Source organism: Hoplias malabaricus, chromosome 3 (assembly GCF_029633855.1).
Source record: "Hoplias malabaricus isolate fHopMal1 chromosome 3, fHopMal1.hap1, whole genome shotgun sequence".
In the NCBI taxonomy this organism is placed as follows: domain Eukaryota; kingdom Metazoa; phylum Chordata; class Actinopteri; order Characiformes; family Erythrinidae; genus Hoplias; species Hoplias malabaricus.
This window is the reverse complement of record NC_089802.1, coordinates 52,161,501-52,179,094: the sequence shown is the minus strand read 5'-3', so window position 1 is coordinate 52,179,094 and position 17,594 is coordinate 52,161,501. Positions and strand designations below refer to the sequence as shown.

Below are 17,594 nucleotides of genomic sequence, written 5' to 3'. Positions count from 1 at the left end.
ACTACAGGAATACGAGGCGGTTTTGTAACTCGCCTGTAGCCCTGTCTGCTGCGGGTACTCTCTGAATGGAGCTGGTGGAGTTTAAGCGTGAGCAGGTGAGTGGGGGGAGGGGGGCGCGCGAGACCCAACCAGCTCCACACACACACACACACACACACACACACGTGAGAAAACTGTTGCTTCTCCGCTACGATACAAAAACTTAACGGACATTTCTTTAAAATAAAGCACTGCAACATTAGCACAGCGCTAATGTAAACAAACCTGTTTACATTTAAAGTCGAGGCGACGTTTGTTTATTTTGTTTACAGCTGGCTTCACGAGGAGGAATAATTAGTAACGAAAAAAAGGAACAATTAAACGGAAGATTAAAAGTTTGAAGAAAACGCGAAAAAGGCGGACTTACTTTTGGAGGAGTTCAGCTGAAGCGCTGAAAGAGATGGAGAGGTGTTCCAGTCGAGCCTGAGGGAACCCGCGAGGAGAAGGACCGCAGGAGAAGGACACGGTTCTCACAGACTTACCGAGTCCAAACGGTGAGTACAGCGCGGATTTAGAGAACACGCCACGACAGAGAGTTTGTAAGAGTCGCCGAATAGCCACAGGCAGTTTTACAGTATTTGTAAACGATTTAAACACTGCTCATTTTTTCGAACCTAACTCAGCTCCTGGTAAAACGCCGAGGATGAGCAACGGCAAGAAAATAGCAACGAAAGCAGTACTCTCATTACAGTGCAAAACTCACAAGAGCAGGCTGCTCTTGGTTGTGGGGGAAAAGTTAATGCCGCAGAAGCTTTCTACTTACCACTAGTTGCTTTTAAGGAAGTTTAATCCTTTATGGAAAACTGTATAGTAATTCTACAGGAGTGTGTACCTGATTTCTTCAAGAATCCTGCAGTATATCTGGACAATTAGTTTACTACCTGGCGTTAAACATGTATTTTACATTACTGTAAAAGTCCTATAGAATAAGAAAATCTCAATTTCAGTTAGAAATCATTAGTTATCAAGTGAGTCATTTATATTGCTTCTACATTAATTCTACATATTGATTCATATTTAGGCCTCGTAATTATAGCAGCAAACCGTAGACAATACTGTGCTATTAACACAAACAATTTTCATTGAAATAATTTTCATTTATTGTATTGAATTTAGGAGGAGGATAGTGATGTATAAGGCAGTTCCTATTGGAGCCTAAAGGATTCAGAAGGTTAGTGAACTGAAAATGAAGACCCGCAGGGACTGAAAACCTGTAATCCTGATTTTACATTCACATTCCTGCATCTTGCCTTCCTTGACTCCAGATAACGCAGCAGAGCGAATGGACATGTATCCTGGATATAAGATTGGCATGGGAATGTAACAGAATTTACTGAACGTACACAAGAGACAGACTTGTTGGCAAAATCCAAAACGGAAAAACAGAAAATATTGTGTTTTTGCCAAGGGAGGAAGAGAATGAAAGGTTGTTTCAGAGCTGCATTGTGCATGGACTCTGCAATGGATTTTCTGGACACAAAGCATTTTGATGAACTAGAGGAATTTAATGCAAAAATAATGGAAATGTACACCTTTATCAACTCTCCACATCTATAGAAATATATTACTAGCAGGTAAAACCTTCTCAACACAGAAATACATGTTCAAACCACATTTTGATAGGATTGCCTCTAAAGGACTAGTATTTTGAGATTCATAACCCCTCATGTTTATCATTTCAGTCAAATTCATCGGACCACATGCTGCCGCAGAGAGTTTTAGGTGATGTACTTGGGGTTTAAACTATATATTGGCAAAAGGAGGGGGTCTCTATAGAGCAAATTTGACATCTGAAGATCAACATATCTGTGAAGTTCGGACGGGACAGCATCATTGTTGCACTGAGGATATTTTTATCGTTTACATACATGAAGAATTTTGGCTTGTTCTGAGTACCTCTGGAAGCGTCCTCCCACTTTTCTCCACCCAGTTCTCCCACCCTCTCTCACCCTAGTCCTGTCTTTTTCCCAGAGTTCATTCTGGCCGGCCCCGTGACCTCTAAAGGAGAGGAGGACTTCCTCTCTCTGGCGGCCTCTCGCCTCAGCCGCAGGAAACGTGTCATTGGTGCTGCAGTGGGCGTGGCCATGGTGCTGATACTGCTGGTTGCTATTCCCCTGTTGGTCCACAGCACCAAGTTGGGTGGAGCCGGTGGAGGGACACATTATGAAATGCTGGGCAGTTGTAAGATGGTGTGTGACTCTCTCACGCCCACTAACGAACTCACACCCGTTTCCCCACCTCCACAAGATGTCCCAGGACGTAGAGGGGGAGGGAGGTCTGGTTTTCGTGGTAACCCAGGACTCCCGGGGCCCCCAGGCCCACGAGGGCCCCCAGGAGAGCCAGGCAAACCAGGCCCTCCTGGTCCACCAGGCCCAGGCCCAGGAGGATATGTCCCTTCATTCTACAGCCCCAAAATAGCCTTCTACGCTGGCCTGCGTAAGCAGCATGAGGGCAGTGAAATCCTCAAATTTGATGATGTGGTGACCAATGTGGGAAATTATTATGAGCCCACCACAGGCAAGTTCACATGTCCTCTGCCTGGAATCTATTACTTCACCTACCACGTACTCATGAGGGGAGGGGATGGAACCAGCATGTGGGCAGACCTCAAGAAGAATGGACAGGTAGGAGATGACGACATGTGTGTCTGGTCTGTATGACTTCAAAGCTCTTCATATCATGAAAAAGGTATAAAGTATAATGTGTCAAGTAATAATGTATATGTGAGATATTTATTTAAACTACTCCTGCATACATTCAAATCCCCAATATTTACCTGAAGTAATCCAGGCTTAGGGTACAAAAATCTTATCTGTAGCTATAACAACTGAAAAAGAAAGACTCCACAAATGTGTAAATCAAAAGATATATAGGAGTCAACATGGAACTCCTGAGAAACATGAAGGTTAATAGTTGTTTGAGTGGCAGCCCGTTATTTATCTGTGTTCACACCAGTACTTAAACAAATTAATATAAAAAGAAGAATGGACAGAAAGAAGAGTGCTAGCTTTAACTGAAGTTTGATTTGACTGGCATATGGAAGAATTTGAATTGTTGTTCACTGAGATGAGATTAAGGAATGGATTTAACATTCAAATAAGATCTGGTAAAGCAACCTTTCAATAATTCAACAGCCATTTTCTCGACGTGTTGTTTCAGGCTTTGCTGAAGTTACAGAGAGAGAGAGAGCGAGACTGAGGGCTTATTTTGGGGCATATTTAAATGCTTTAAAGGTTAGTGTATTGAGATAATACACGTGTCTCTTGTGTCTAAGTCCTGAACTAAGATTTAGCTATTAACGTTAAAATTGTTGCTGCCCAAAGACAAATATGTATCTCAGTTTTTGTTGTTTTTTAGTTTACTACATCATTTGAACACAACAGCTGTCATTTATATTGTGTGAAAATGTCATTATGAATGGACCAATAGAAATGCTTCACAATTGATTTTAATAAAATCTTTTTATATTTACTTCCATGGAAAGTTAAGAATGGTTTTTTCCATCTATAAAGTTACTATTTTGGAGATACATGTTTTTTTTCTTTGGACAGTGGTAATATACTTAAGTGGTTGATGGATTTGCTAAGAGGGTATTAGTAATTAGTAAGTAAGCTCTAGTGTTATCTAAATATTCAAATATGGTCTTTAGAGTTTAAGAGGCAACAATAACATTATAATATATTTTGCATGCTCTTTCTCTCTCTTTCTCTCTCACTCTCTCGCTCTCTCTCTGGAATGGAACAAAATGCAACAGCTGGAGGCAGTCCTCATAGGACCCCAGGATTTTAGAATAAACGAATAAGTAAAGAGTGAAAGAACTAGCAGAAGAAAATACAAGTCTCCATCTGGTGAAACATGACACGGATCGGGGACTCAGTTGCTCTCAACTCAACCGTTCAGTTTTGATTTGAGTCACAGAACAGAGGAAGGAAAAGCAGGGATTATCCAAAGAGAGAAGAAAAAATTCCCTTGTTAATGTGTGTTTACACACAGCCTCTGTCACATACACACACACACACAGACACACACACACACAGATGTCCTGATGTCAGTTCTGGTGCCAGATTCAGACCCATATGAGATGATAGCCTGAATACCCATGGGAACTCGCACAATACAATGTCAATAAGCTTTTATGGCAGTGTAATTAACTGAACATAACATTAGTTATTAGTGCTCAAAGGTGGAGGGAGCAGAAAGAGAGGCACATCAAGAATAGAATGTAACACTTTCACACAGAATGTTTAAGACTTTCACAAGAGAGACCACATAGGAGCCCTAACCTCTTGTTTTGAGGCTGAAAATAAGATTTTAGATTATTGAGTTTGTTTTACACCAATATGTGCTGGTGTATTCTGTATGGTGGGTGGATTGTTTTGCATTTATATCTTATTTCTTTGATATAAAGTATTGCCATTTGAACCTGGGCACTGCACCACTTGCACTACATCATTACTCTATAGCACCACAGCCAAATGATTTATCCGCTGTTTCCGCTTCTGATTTAGCTTCCTGTAAGTGCCAGTAACAATAAAATCAACTCTTATAATCATGAGAAAAAAATGTTTGTGTCCAGCTGGACACTGTTTATACTACTTTACAGAATACACACCAAGAACTAAATCCTGTGAAAGTGATGAAATATATCATATATAAATATATCAGGCTTCACAGAGCAATTATCTGTAAGTCAAAATACAGTAAAATAACAATATTTTCAAATTCAGTCATAGACCCACCTGTTCCCCCCTCCTTTATTCATCTCATGCTGCTGTTAACTAAATTATGTCACATTGCTGTGCTTTCCAAAGTTTTAGGTTATATCTTCTGTTTCCCTTTTCTTCAGTTTTGTATTTTCCTTTTGTTTTATAATAATCTGATGTTTTCATTCCTGATGTATGTTTACCTGTCCTTTTTCCCACCTGTGCCACTATTTGATTGTAAAGTGACCTTGAGGTAGGTATAGACTGTATAGAAATTAAATATATGATTTTTGATATTAGTATTAACATTACACTGTAATACATTGTATAAAGTATTCTTTGCATATATATATGTATATAGACATACACACACACTGTTTGTTTATAATTTCTGTCAATGCATGCCCATCTGTGCCCTCATTAATTATCTTCTGATTAGTAGACAATCAGTTGTAAATGGCAGCTCTCTATAGTGCGGAATTAGCAAATAATATATTGTTTGGTTAGAGATCTTTTTAGAATCTGCCATTTTTCTCTTTGAATCTCCTTCCTAGAGGAGTAATATAATGGCTCCCGTGATACTCATTCAACACAACTGTTTTATAGCATAATATACAGCACACACACACATACAGATCCATGTATTACAGGCTACAACCAGGCTGTTCATTGATCTAACCCTGGCTCTATTAAGAGTAAAGGGACAGTGAGAGTGTGTGAGCTAGAGGAATGGAATGGGGAGGAGTGCAGGTTTAGCTCGCTTATTGCATGCTGTGATATATTGTCATTCTAGTGCTTTCCTCCTCTGTTAAATCATTCATGCCTTTAAGATGAGATTCCTGCTTTTTCCACCTGTGACACACACAAACGCACATGCGAGCACACACACACACACACACACTTCACTGTATGTCCATCTGTGGCCTCATTAATTATCTTTCTGTTTAGATAAATTATTTAACCCCTCTCAAGGTCCTCTCAAGCAACCTTCATTTGGAACAAGAACACGCACACACACACACACACACACACACACACACATACTAGAACCCAGTGATGTGAACACATTACTTTGCAAATATATATATATATATATATATATGCCTGTGAGTACATGTGAGAGATGTGTGTGCACTGGGGCACAAACAGAGTCCTGTAAAATGTACTGTTTAAAGGAAAGAAAGCCAAAACACAAAAATAATAGTGAACTGGCCATCCCAGTTTGTGGTATACAGTGGGAGGGAACAAGATTTGTGTGGGATGATGGAGAGATGAGCAGAGGAGAAAAAGATGGATGGCTAATCAGAGGAGAGCAGACAGAGAGGTCGAGAGAGAGTTGCGAGGCCAGAGGCACAGACACCATCAGATCAGTGTAAGTAAGATAGATGAGCAGATATGGTGTTGGGAGGGGGTGAGTGAGAGTAAATGTCTGTTGACCTTATCACAGGTCATACAATTTCATAAATGATACTATGAGCAGAAACAGCATTACCATTATAACGCTCTTCATTATGTGTGAGGAAATGTAATGTTAACAGTGAAGTCCTGCAAATCTTTGTAACAAAATGTTGTAGGAGAAAAAAATATATATTGTTACCTAAATTTATGTTAGTGCAGCTATTTTGTTCTATTTAAAAGACAGCTAGTGTTTTCTAATGGTTTACCAAAATGGACTTACTTTTTATGAAAATACAACATATTGAGATAAAAATGTACAAAGAGGAATAGGGCAGTGTGTTTGAATTAATGTAAAATATTGCTTGTATTCATTGTCTAAATTATTTTGCATTTTTTCTTTCAAAGGTTTTATTTGAGCTAAACGAATAGTTGGTTTAATTTCACATCTTCTTTTTGACCACATTAGTTATATTTTAGAACTGACATTGTTTACTGTGTATTCAAAGCTTAAAACACATCTCCACTATTTTTAAAATGATCAGTATTTTTGGTTGGCAGATGAAGGATATTTTCCCTGGCCTTTATAAATCAGAATATTCAGATGTGACAAATCAAGATGTACATTAATGTTGTGTTCCTGAAAATGAAATTTATTCAGTGTAGGCAAATTAGTGTGGTGCCATGAGCAGATGTAACAAAATTCTTCTTAATTAATTTAATGATGAAACTTCCCTCTAATTTCTCTTCTGGATTTCCTCATTAAATCCCAGTCTGTGTTCTTCATTTTTTCTCTTCCCTTGCCTCTCTCTCTCTCTCTCTCTCTCTCTCTCACTCTTTCTCTCCCCTGTCTTCTATCTCCCTCTCTCCCCTGTCCCCTGCACCCCCCCCTCTCTCTCTCACTCTTTCTCTTCCCTGTCTTCTATCTCCCTCTCTCCCCTGTCCCCTGCACCCCCCCCCCCTCTCTCTTTCTCTCTCTCTCTCTGTGTCAGTGGAGCTGATGGTGTACCACACAGCTAATTACAGCATGATGCAGAGGAGGTGTTAGCACTGGCACTAACATCCTGTCAATTAAACTGCAGCTAATGAGTTTACTTCCTCAGATTAATTCATTAATTTAGCTGATGATAGAAATCTGCATTACCTTGATTGCACTGGTGTTGCTGTTGGTGTAACAGAGCACAACAGGAGAAATGGTGCATCTTATGAAATGTACTTGCAGTATCTCTTTCTCTCTAGTTTCTTCTGCCTTCATCTGCACTGCCTATCTTTGTTCTCTCCAACCTTTTTCCCTTGTTATTCTACACTGCCTCGCATTTCTTGCTCTCTCTCATTTCCTATGTTTTCATTGCCCTTTGAATAGAGCAGCCTAAAGGTCGAACTCATACAAACGCCGAGATTAACGTCAATGTGGGATTGCAAAGAAGCCCAATAAAGGACACCCCCTGTCTCTCTCTCTCTCACACACACACACACACACACATGGTCTTTACCTATATCATGTCCAAGTTACTAAACATCTAGGTATTACCTCTTTTATCATATTAGGCTCCCTCTAATGTCAAAAGCCAATTAGAGGGCTCCTAATTGAGCAGCAGACACTTGAACCACCAATTAGACCTACAGCACAACAGAGAGAGGGAGATAGGTTTGTTGGCTTTAGCTGTGGGATAACGTGACTGACAGGATTCAGTTCGGCAGAGAAATTGGATTTTATTGTTTTCTACAATTTATTCTTCTTGTAAATCTCATGAGGACTTACACTTACCACCCATCCCTCCCACAAAATAAGTTAATATTTTCTTTTTATTGGGATTATTTTTGATTACAGAATCAAGTAACTGTGTCGCAAAATACAGTCTCATTAAATAGAATTTATGCACGTAATAAAGCATTATATGTAGTAAAACCCCACACATTCATTGACCCAAAAAAAGTACAGTGTAAATATACAGAAAAATCTCTCAACATAAAATACACTTGGAATTAAAGTCAACATATTTACAGTTTGCAATCCTGTTGGGTTGTTGTTTTAGAGTAGTGTTAAATCATAAGTCTCTCTCTCTCTCTCTCTCTCTCTCTCTCTCTCTCTCTCTCTCTCTCTCTATCTCTCTCTCTCTCTCTCTCTCTCTATCTCTCTCTCTTTTTTTTCTGCGGTTTAATTCTCTGAAGCAACAGTTCCAGAAGTTGCAGCATTTTATAACAGACACAGACACCCTCCCCTGTTGATACACATTAACTCTTTCATGGATAATATCCTCCTTTTTTTCAGTCCCTGTTTTCGCAGCTTCCTACAGGATCATTCTCTCCTGTTATGATTTTGTTTGAATATTGCAGTTGTTTATTGCAATGGACTGTTTTCATCACATGAACCTACACATGCATAATATACCTGCCTTAGTTGCCATCTGTGTTTTGCATTAATTTAAGCTTGTTTTTTTTTTTTGTGCTGGCTTAGCTAAAAATTGTTTAACATAATCTGTTTATAAGAGAGGGAAAAGTCCGATTTGTCATTGCCAATGTCAAAATCAGAATAGCTAAATGATCTTTGTTGTTGGCCTGTGGCAAGACAAAATTAGAAATCTATTTGTAAAAGAAAGTCCTGGCCTTTTCTGAATGAGGCAGTCACTCAGTACGACATGTGAAGCATCCTGTCATAAAGAAACGCTTCCAGCCACACAGTCGGGGCCAGCTGAGGATCCTCTTATCAATTTAGCTTTTTAAATGTTACTCAGGGACATGAGAATATGCTGTGCACAGAGTTATGGCACATGAATGGATCACATGTGAATTCATAAATCACTGAAGTAACATTTACTGATGGTGATTCACACCCCTCTTATGGGGGGTTAAATGTCCATTACGCTTCTATACCTCTGAAGAGGCCATATGGCATTATCTCTCCTGCTGACAGATATTACGAGCTGATCGACATATTTAAATGCCAGGAGTGTTTAAAAAAAATTAAGCAGTTAGGCTTACTGGCAGAGCAATTGCAATCAATTATGTTAATAATCAGGTAATCCAGTGGTTCCCAAACTTTTTCTGCCATGCCCCCCTTTTGCAGATGAGATAGCATATGCTTTAAACTGTTCAACAATATAACGTATTTATATTTATACAAAATCTTCCAAAATACATTGTTCAGAACATTAAACATTGGAATGTCTTCATTATTTGGTACGTTATGGCTAAGTGATTGTGTTTAACAGTCATTGTTAAACATATTTGCTCCTAATTGCTTCCCTGCACAAAAACGAAATTATAAAACAGCTTCCTGAGAGAATAAGCCTAAAACCTGCACATTAGCTGTGCAAAAATGACATATTTAATCCCCACATCTCTTCAGTGACGTATGAGTTCGCTTTGAGATATGCCTCATCATCACATTATGTTTGGAAGCTTGAGAACCCCCCCCACCCCACCCCCCAACACACGCACACACACACACACACACATGCACACTTTGGGAACCAAGGAGGTAATCTACGAATTAGGGATGGGGTGATATAGCTCTAAATTAATATATCTCAGGGTATTTATGCTTGGTGATATGACGAAACAATGAAAAATATTAATATCAAGAACCAACTTTTATTCAGTTTCATTCTGCCACAAAATTATAGTGTAAAGTAAAATTTAGTGCATGCATATAAACCGCAAACAGACAATTATGCAAAAATACTCTTAAAGTCTCACAATAAATAATAAAACAAATCAAAAATAGATGCTATGCTGAGTCAGTATAGTCTGTCTGCTTAGGTGAGAGCTCTCCTTGTGGCATTTTTGACTTTCCCAATACTAGGTCCTTCTGCTTGAGCTGATGAAACAGATTAGTTGTGCTTGCCCCTTTTGTTGTTACAGGGGTGTCTCGCATTTCTTACATGTTTGTGTAGTTGGTTGTACATCTGATATTTTGTAACCAAATCTAACTAAAAAACTGCACTAATGAAGTTGCTTATATTTTTGGAACAAACTCCACCACAGAATCACTTTCTGTTGTTGTGCCTAAGTGACTCACAGAATTTATATACACGCGTTATAAAATGTGTGATGTCATTATTTAAACAAGTCAGAATATGGATTTTTACTGTTGCAAAGTTTATTGAGAATGGTACGATTTGGCACAGTCCTACTTCTGTTTAATCCAGTTATTGAAGTTTTAAAAAGGGCCACACAGTAAAAACGAACTGAACTGAAACATTTTGAAGGCTCCAAATATGTTTTTGGGGAAAAAAGGAAACATACAAAGGATAAAATAACATAATCATAGAGACACGTTACACACTGTAAATGCCTATCGCTATTCTAAGTTAAACAAACCTTACAAAGTCACCATCACTAACTTACATTTGATCAATCATTCACTGGCTTTGTTGTCACTTAAGTTGTCTTTAGAGTGGTTCACTTATTTACTCATTCACTTTTAACTGTTACAAAAATGATGTACTGGACAAACATGAAATGACGTAAAGACTTTTCAAAAACTACATTTAACACTACTCCACATCTGCAGGTTAGACATCAGCAAGATCAAACAACAGATAAAAAAACATGAGAAAGAAAAACTTGCTGAAGTGATTCATAGGCGCATCATGCTATAGCCTCCTGCCTTTACACAGCCCCTTAGCCTCCCTTCAGCACCTCTTTTTTGAGCTGTTTGCCTCATACCTTGTTCATTCGCTATTTTAGTGTGTAGTGAACATATACAGACTTTTGTCCTCGTCATTATTCCGAGAACAATGCAGACATTTTACACCTGTTACACCTATTTACACCGCAGAATTATTTCCTGCTTTATTTTGTTTTGTGTAAATTCTCTGTACACGACAAATTTCAGTTTATCGTGTGCAAGTACAGAGACAGACATATGATTATTTGATTGAATTGTATCTCAGGTCATTTATACCACCCTACATATGGGTGACTGTACGCAGCTAGAGTCTGCTTGGTGAATGGGTAAATATTTTGGTGTATGTGGTATTATTCATACGGTGCAATTTCTACAAAAGGGTATGGACCAAGGAGTGAATGGAATGTTTAGAAACATTGATTTTATTTATATAATTCATTTTAAATATGTATTTGTAAAAAATAATATAAATAAATAATAATAACAAAAAAGAGAATGTTTTTTCATGGTATGGGCATTTAAATCACCATACAAATTACCAAGGCATCACTGACAAATATTTGTAGAAGATCTGGATCATTGTTATGAAGATTTGATTGCATTCAGCCACAGAAGTTTTAGTAAGGTCAGAAAATTAGCTCTGTATTTCAAACACCTCTCCAGGTCACCCCTGAGGTATTATATAAAGCTTCATGGCTCTAAACAAAATGGTTCCGCTGCTCCCAGTGCCGGGGTTCTTTATATCCTTCTGACACATTTTATTAGAGATGTTGACCTCAGACTTCTGTGCAGAGCTACTCAGTTTGTTTGCACTGCGTTTGTATGGATTATATAAGCTGTGTCAGCGATGGCTAATCAAAAGGGCAGTCTGGAAACCTGTGGATATGTACTGCATCTATAACCTGAATTTCACACCTCCTGTACTTAATTTGCAGGACAGCTTTACGTGAAATATTAGCAAAACCATCATAATAAAACAAGCAGTGCAACAGTACTATTAATAACCATGCACATAACGATAAAATATTACCATCTAGAGTAATGTGTTTGGGCATCTGCACGCCCAGATACTTACTTACTTACTCTCTCTCTCTCTCTCTCCCTCTCTCTCTCTCTCTCTCTCAGTTCCTCGACTCTATTTGACCGCTCTGCTCTCCGTTTATTGTCCTGCACTGCTCTTATTGGCCACCGGGCTCCATTAGCAGCAACTCCACGGCGCGCGCTCACCGTCCCACGGGAGGCGCCACCGCGCGCCCTTAATCAATCTGATTTAGAGCGGACAGCGCGCGCGCAGCGGGGAGACACGCGCGTGACCTGCATCTCATTCGATATCAGAAGGGGGTGGGGGGCAGGGGAAATTAATGAGAGGAATGTGTGAGGAATTGCCGCACAAGTTTGCAGGTTTTAGCCCATATCGTATTAAAATGGTTTCTTCCTATTATTTACAACTGAGCATAAGTGATAGCATTGAGAAACTCAAAATTAGATATTTAGTACTTACTCGTGCGTTGTCTGTATACTCCAGTAAAAAAAAAAAAACACACAAGCGTGTGCTCTATATCAGTTGAACACAGGTAAAAAAAAAAAGTGGACAATGATCGTGTTTGTCAACGTGTTTTTACTATGTTCGCTATTCATTAAAATGTAGCCATACACTGTAATATTTGTTGCAGCATTTAGTATTACACATCTAATGGTCTGCAGGTTAACCTCTAATTTAAGGTGGATGTTCACCCCTGAAATTTGATTGGCCACCACACTTCTCACCTCACCTCATATCTTATTTTCTGTTTATAATTGCATTATTACTCTGCCTCTGTTGCATATTTGTACTTGACTACATAAGCAAAAAATACAGTAACTCAAAACTAAAGCTATCAATTTAAATATCTTTGAGAAACTACTGTTTTGGGTGTATGTTCATTAGTTTGTTGTTTGAGGTTGCACTAGAAATTTTGTAGACAATTTATGGGGAAAATGTTTTTCTGAAATATCCTAACACCAGAAGTGGACTGAGTGGGCTCAAGGTGAATTTGCATGCGGTACTGTGGCAGCAGTGTTTTTTTCCTCTTTCATCGGAATGTTTTCTCATCTGAGCTCAATTGTATCATTTACTGTGGTGTTTAGGTTATAAAAGAGCTACATGGGGCTTGTTCTAAGATGCAAACCTTGAATGAAGTTAACAGAAATTGTGGGCTGCAGGCAAATGAAATAGGGGATGTAGCGAAGTAGGAAAATTAACTAAGTTAGGCCACTGTATATTGCACATTTGCAGAGCCAAATAAAGTCGCAGGCCCAGCACGTTGCCTTGTAGTGCTGACTGTGTTTGTGTGTGTGTGTTCAGAATCTTAAATTCACTTCATGGCATTTGTGAGCTGGTGGACCTTGGGGCATGTTATAGAATGCAACTGGTGTGTCCAAATCAAGTATTAGAGGAAGGCTTTCCTATAAATTACATGCAGCACATGGATCAATAGCCTTATCCCTTTAGGCTTCAGACTTGTGTAGACACACACATTCTGTCTGATTCTCTGTCTGTCTCAGTGTCTCTCTCTTTCTCTCTCACACACTCTCTTTCTCTCTCACACACTCTCTCTCTCTCTCTATCTCTCTCTCTCTCTCTCTCTCTCTCTCACACACACACACACACACACACCTTTATTTCTCCCCCACTGCCTCTAGCAACAGGTTAAGCAGTTGCCAAACATTCTCTATATTTGTGTGTATATGTGTGTGTAAGAGAGAAAGAGAGAGAGAATTGTCCAGTGTCCAATGAGATTTGTGGGTCTAAGGTCATTGCCCATCTCATCTATTTGAGCCGGGCCCAGTGGACAGGAAGAAAAGGAGATGGCATTACAGAGAAGGAAAGAGAGAGAAAATTGGAAGACAGAACAAAAGAGAGGAAGGAAAATGTGTTCTCGTTTTATCAACATTACCTCTGCAAGCATTATTCATCTTTGGAGCTAAACTGGAATGGCAGTTATGAAGAGGATGTTGTGGGTCGATGTTTCAAGAACTGATTCAAAGTTATGAGGTTGTAAAGGGATAGTGAGCATGTGTGTGTACATGTGCGAGGCAGGAAGCTAGACAGTAAGTACATTCACATAAGCCAGTTATATTAACATAGAAATCAATGCCTAAATTTCAGTACAAATTTCAAACAGAAAAATTCTTATTCTCCACCTCAGCACATCAGCTCTCAGGTTTCAGTGCCAGTGAGAGTCAAACCCACGGACGCCTGCCTTCTGGCTAATGGGCATTACATATATTTGCATGTTTTTTGTTCTGAAAGTGATTATATACATTTATATTATTATTAGTTAACTGAATAAAGAGAAAGGAAAAATACTTAATGTAGCATTTTCTTTTAAAGATTCTCATAAATGATGTCTTTCCTAAAGGCCAAGAAGGCTCAGAGTGTTCTCCGTTTAAAATCTTAACTTTTGGCATGTGTTTGTTTTAGGTAAGAGCAAGTGCCATTGCCCAGGATGCGGATCAGAATTATGACTACGCCTCTAACAGCGTGATCCTGCACTTAGATGTGGGGGATGAGGTTTGCGTGCAGCTGGATGGAGGAAAAGTACACGGAGGAAACACCAACAAATACAGCACGTTTAGTGGATTTCTCATCTACCCTGACTAACAGATGCAACTGCGAGTGAAAATGATTTCTGAATGCCATCACTGTTATATGTGAGCGTGTGCATGTGTAAATTAGCTCTGATAATTATCAGTCTTACCTTACAGTTGTTGCCAAGTCCCAGAAGTTTACAATGATCAGATCCACACCACACACACACACACACATATACCAAAAAGACACACACAGCCCTCAAGGCATTTGTGTTGATCACATTGTTAATGAGGTTATAGAGTGATAGTATTGACAGAATGTCTTTAATTCCAGTCACATAAACCACCTCAGTTCTCAGTTCAAACACACACACCTCTGCAGTGCACAGATCAACAGGCTTAAGTTGTAGCATGTCAAGTTTTAAAGGAGTACTTCAGTGTTTTTCAAACTTATCTTCATCTGCTGCCTCTGTTGTGTACACTCAATTGTCACAGACAATTACACAAGTGCTAACAAGTCTAACAGAAGTGTTATGCTTCAGCACGTACTCACTGGCTTATGTTATAAGCATGTTTTGAGTCACTGAGTTTTCTGTTGATGTCTAAGTAAAAGGAAAGCATTACCTGTTTGATACAAAGGTAGTCCCCTGGGGCCTTACAGTTTGCATAGCTTGCATCATCGCTGCTGTCCTCAGGTTGCTAGATTTGAAATGTTCTGTGCAAACGCTTTTTACCCGAGAGTTCTTGGGCCGTGTCTGTATTATGATTCAAGTCTTAAGTCACTGTGCAGAAGAGTCTCTGCCAAATGTCAAAAGCATGTTATTAGCACACCGATGTAATGTTACCTGTCAGAAAAGATCCCACTAAAGAAACATAAGCATATTTGGTAAAAATAAATATTATCTATTGTAAGATTAAAAAAGCACACTTCCATTATCAAACTGTAGGGTAATGATAGCTTTTTTAGCTTGTGTGTTGTACTCTATTGTACCTCTTACATTATAAAAGGCATTTTGAGATTGTTGATGATATTAATTGTGGCCCATCAAGATTAAAGGTATGGCAGGTGAAGACTAGGTTGAAGAAATTTGGAGAATTTCTTTTTTAAATCTGTCAAGCATTTTTCTGATGTCTTTTGTCTTTGATCCTCTTGTCAGATTGTGTATATTAAATTTTGGTGACTGCTGTACTCCTATTTATCTTCTCTGTTAGAAAAACATCTTATATTTCCCATGGGTTTTTTTTTTCTTTTTCTTTTTTTTCCCTTTTTGGTTTTGTGTGTGTGTGTGTGTGTTGGTTTGTTGGTGTAGTTGTTCCGTGCATTGTGAAATTTGAACACAATGTAAACGGCAGCTAGAATTTTGAAATGACATCAAAAATATACAAAAATGAAGATGCTTTTGTTCCAGCAGCGACATTATACAAAAACAAAAAATAACAATTGCCCGTCCATTATTCATTGAATGTTAAGCATGACTTACTGTGTGTGATTCCAGCTTCGTTATTTCAAAGTCAAGAAGGGACCTATGATTGACCAAATGTCTGGGAAGCGTTTCCTGTATGCTTTTCTGGAATCAGTCGTTTTCCACTTCCTTGGACACTGATTAACTCTGACTAACCTATGCTGTAAATGACATGTCCTGTTTGTCTGCTACTAGGCATTATCTAGCCCATATCTGAACTGTAAGATGATCCTGTATTGTAAGAGAAAACCTCATAATTGTATGTATTTTATAGCATGAATACACCCTATATTGCAGCTGTCTTCTTAATATGTACATTATATTTAACAAAATTTATAAGTGGTGAATTGTGGATTATAAATTCACTGCAGTTCTCTGGTGTATTATATCACAAAGACACACTATACAGAGTATTAACTGTACATTACTAATTGATGTGTGTCAGAGGGAGAGAATGTACCCATAATCAGTCTGTAATATAAATCCTCCTGTATGTGTTAGTGTTGCCTCATTATGTGATTACTATACCAGTATAAAGTGTGGATTGAGCTTTTAAAAATTTAACTAGTAATGGACTGATTGTTGTAACATTGGCTTGCAATGTATTCCAGAAGTGTGAAATACTTTAATATGAGTATTTATTCTGCCATATCAAAGATTATATGGGAATAAAACATTTTTAAAGACTACGTGTTTATGTCTATTATGAATCACTGGATTATTATCGTGGTTTTGTTTGTTTGTGTTGTTTTCAAAAATATGGTCCGTAGACTAGATATGGCAATAATATAAGAGTGAAATTAAAAGTAAATAAGCCACAGCACAGTTTATTCTATTTTCTTTTTCCAAGGAAGAAGAACTGCACAATCAGCATGTGAGAGATTTGTGTTTAATACAAAACCAGAAATGAAGTGTCCTTGATGTTTTTAGCTATGATTTTTTAGGCAATTTTTCAGTGTTACAAGACATCTCAACTATGTCCATGTTTCAGATTTGTTCATATAAAAAGAACACTATAACAGTTGCATATGGATATCAAACCTGTTTGCACACTCATTGTGGTGACTTGGTGGCTGTCACACAGCTCCGGGGATCTGGGGTTGTGGGTTCGAGTTCTGCTCCGGGTGACTGTCAGTGAGGAGTTTGGTGTGTTCTCCCTGTGTCCACATGGGTTTCCTCTGGGTGCTCCAGTTTCCTCTCATGGTCCAAAAACACACATTGGCAGGTGGACTGGGGACTCAAAAGTGTTCATAGGTGTGAGTGTATGTGAGAGTGTGTGTTGCCTGGTGAAGGACTGGCGCTCCCTCCAGGATGTGTTCCCACCTTGCGCCCAAGGATTCTGGGTAGGCTCTGGACTCACCACAACTGGATAAGCAGTTACAGACAATGGATGAATGAATATTGTGATGACTTCTCTTCCTAGTAGTTTTTATGAATTTGGTAAGGCGAAGGCTCCACACAATGAATACATATCTATATAACTGTACAACAATGTATGGGGGAAAAGTGTGTGCTAGGAATATAATAACCTGTTTATACATTCATACTGTGAGGAATTTTCTTGGTGGTGAGAACATCAGCTTGTTCCCAAATTATAAGGTTAGGGATAGTTTAGGGATTAAGCTAATAGTACTCTAGGAAAAGTTAATGCTAAGTCTCCACAAAATGAATGGAAATCGATGTAATATCTCCACAATTCACTGATACAAGATTTTTTGTTTGTTTGTTTGTTTTTGTGTGTGTGCGTGCACATGTTTGTGTATTTGGCCCCATTAGTAATCGTCCTGG

At 38.6% G+C, this 17,594-nt stretch overlaps 1 protein-coding gene across 3 annotated transcripts; it reads left to right on the top strand.

Annotated features, from left to right (window-relative positions):
• The first annotated feature begins 291 nt into the window (after positions 1-291).
• c1ql4b (complement component 1, q subcomponent-like 4b) lies at positions 292-16,447 on the top strand. Of its 3 annotated transcripts, none has more exons than XM_066664744.1 (5): positions 292-533; positions 1,156-1,210; positions 1,305-1,613; positions 1,722-2,663; positions 14,234-16,447. In XM_066664744.1, the coding sequence occupies exons 4-5, from the start codon at positions 2,124-2,126 to the stop codon at positions 14,411-14,413; spliced, it is 720 nt and encodes a 239-aa protein (XP_066520841.1). In that variant the 5' UTR covers positions 292-533; positions 1,156-1,210; positions 1,305-1,613; positions 1,722-2,123; the 3' UTR covers positions 14,414-16,447. The 3 variants fall into 3 exon arrangements, with proteins under 3 accessions (XP_066520841.1, XP_066520843.1, XP_066520842.1); XM_066664746.1 differs by lacking the exon at positions 14,234-16,447 and adding exons at positions 3,199-3,272; positions 3,794-4,646 and having other exon boundaries at positions 1,156-1,613; XM_066664745.1 differs by having other exon boundaries at positions 1,156-2,663.
• Positions 16,448-17,594: the final 1,147 nt, after the last annotated feature.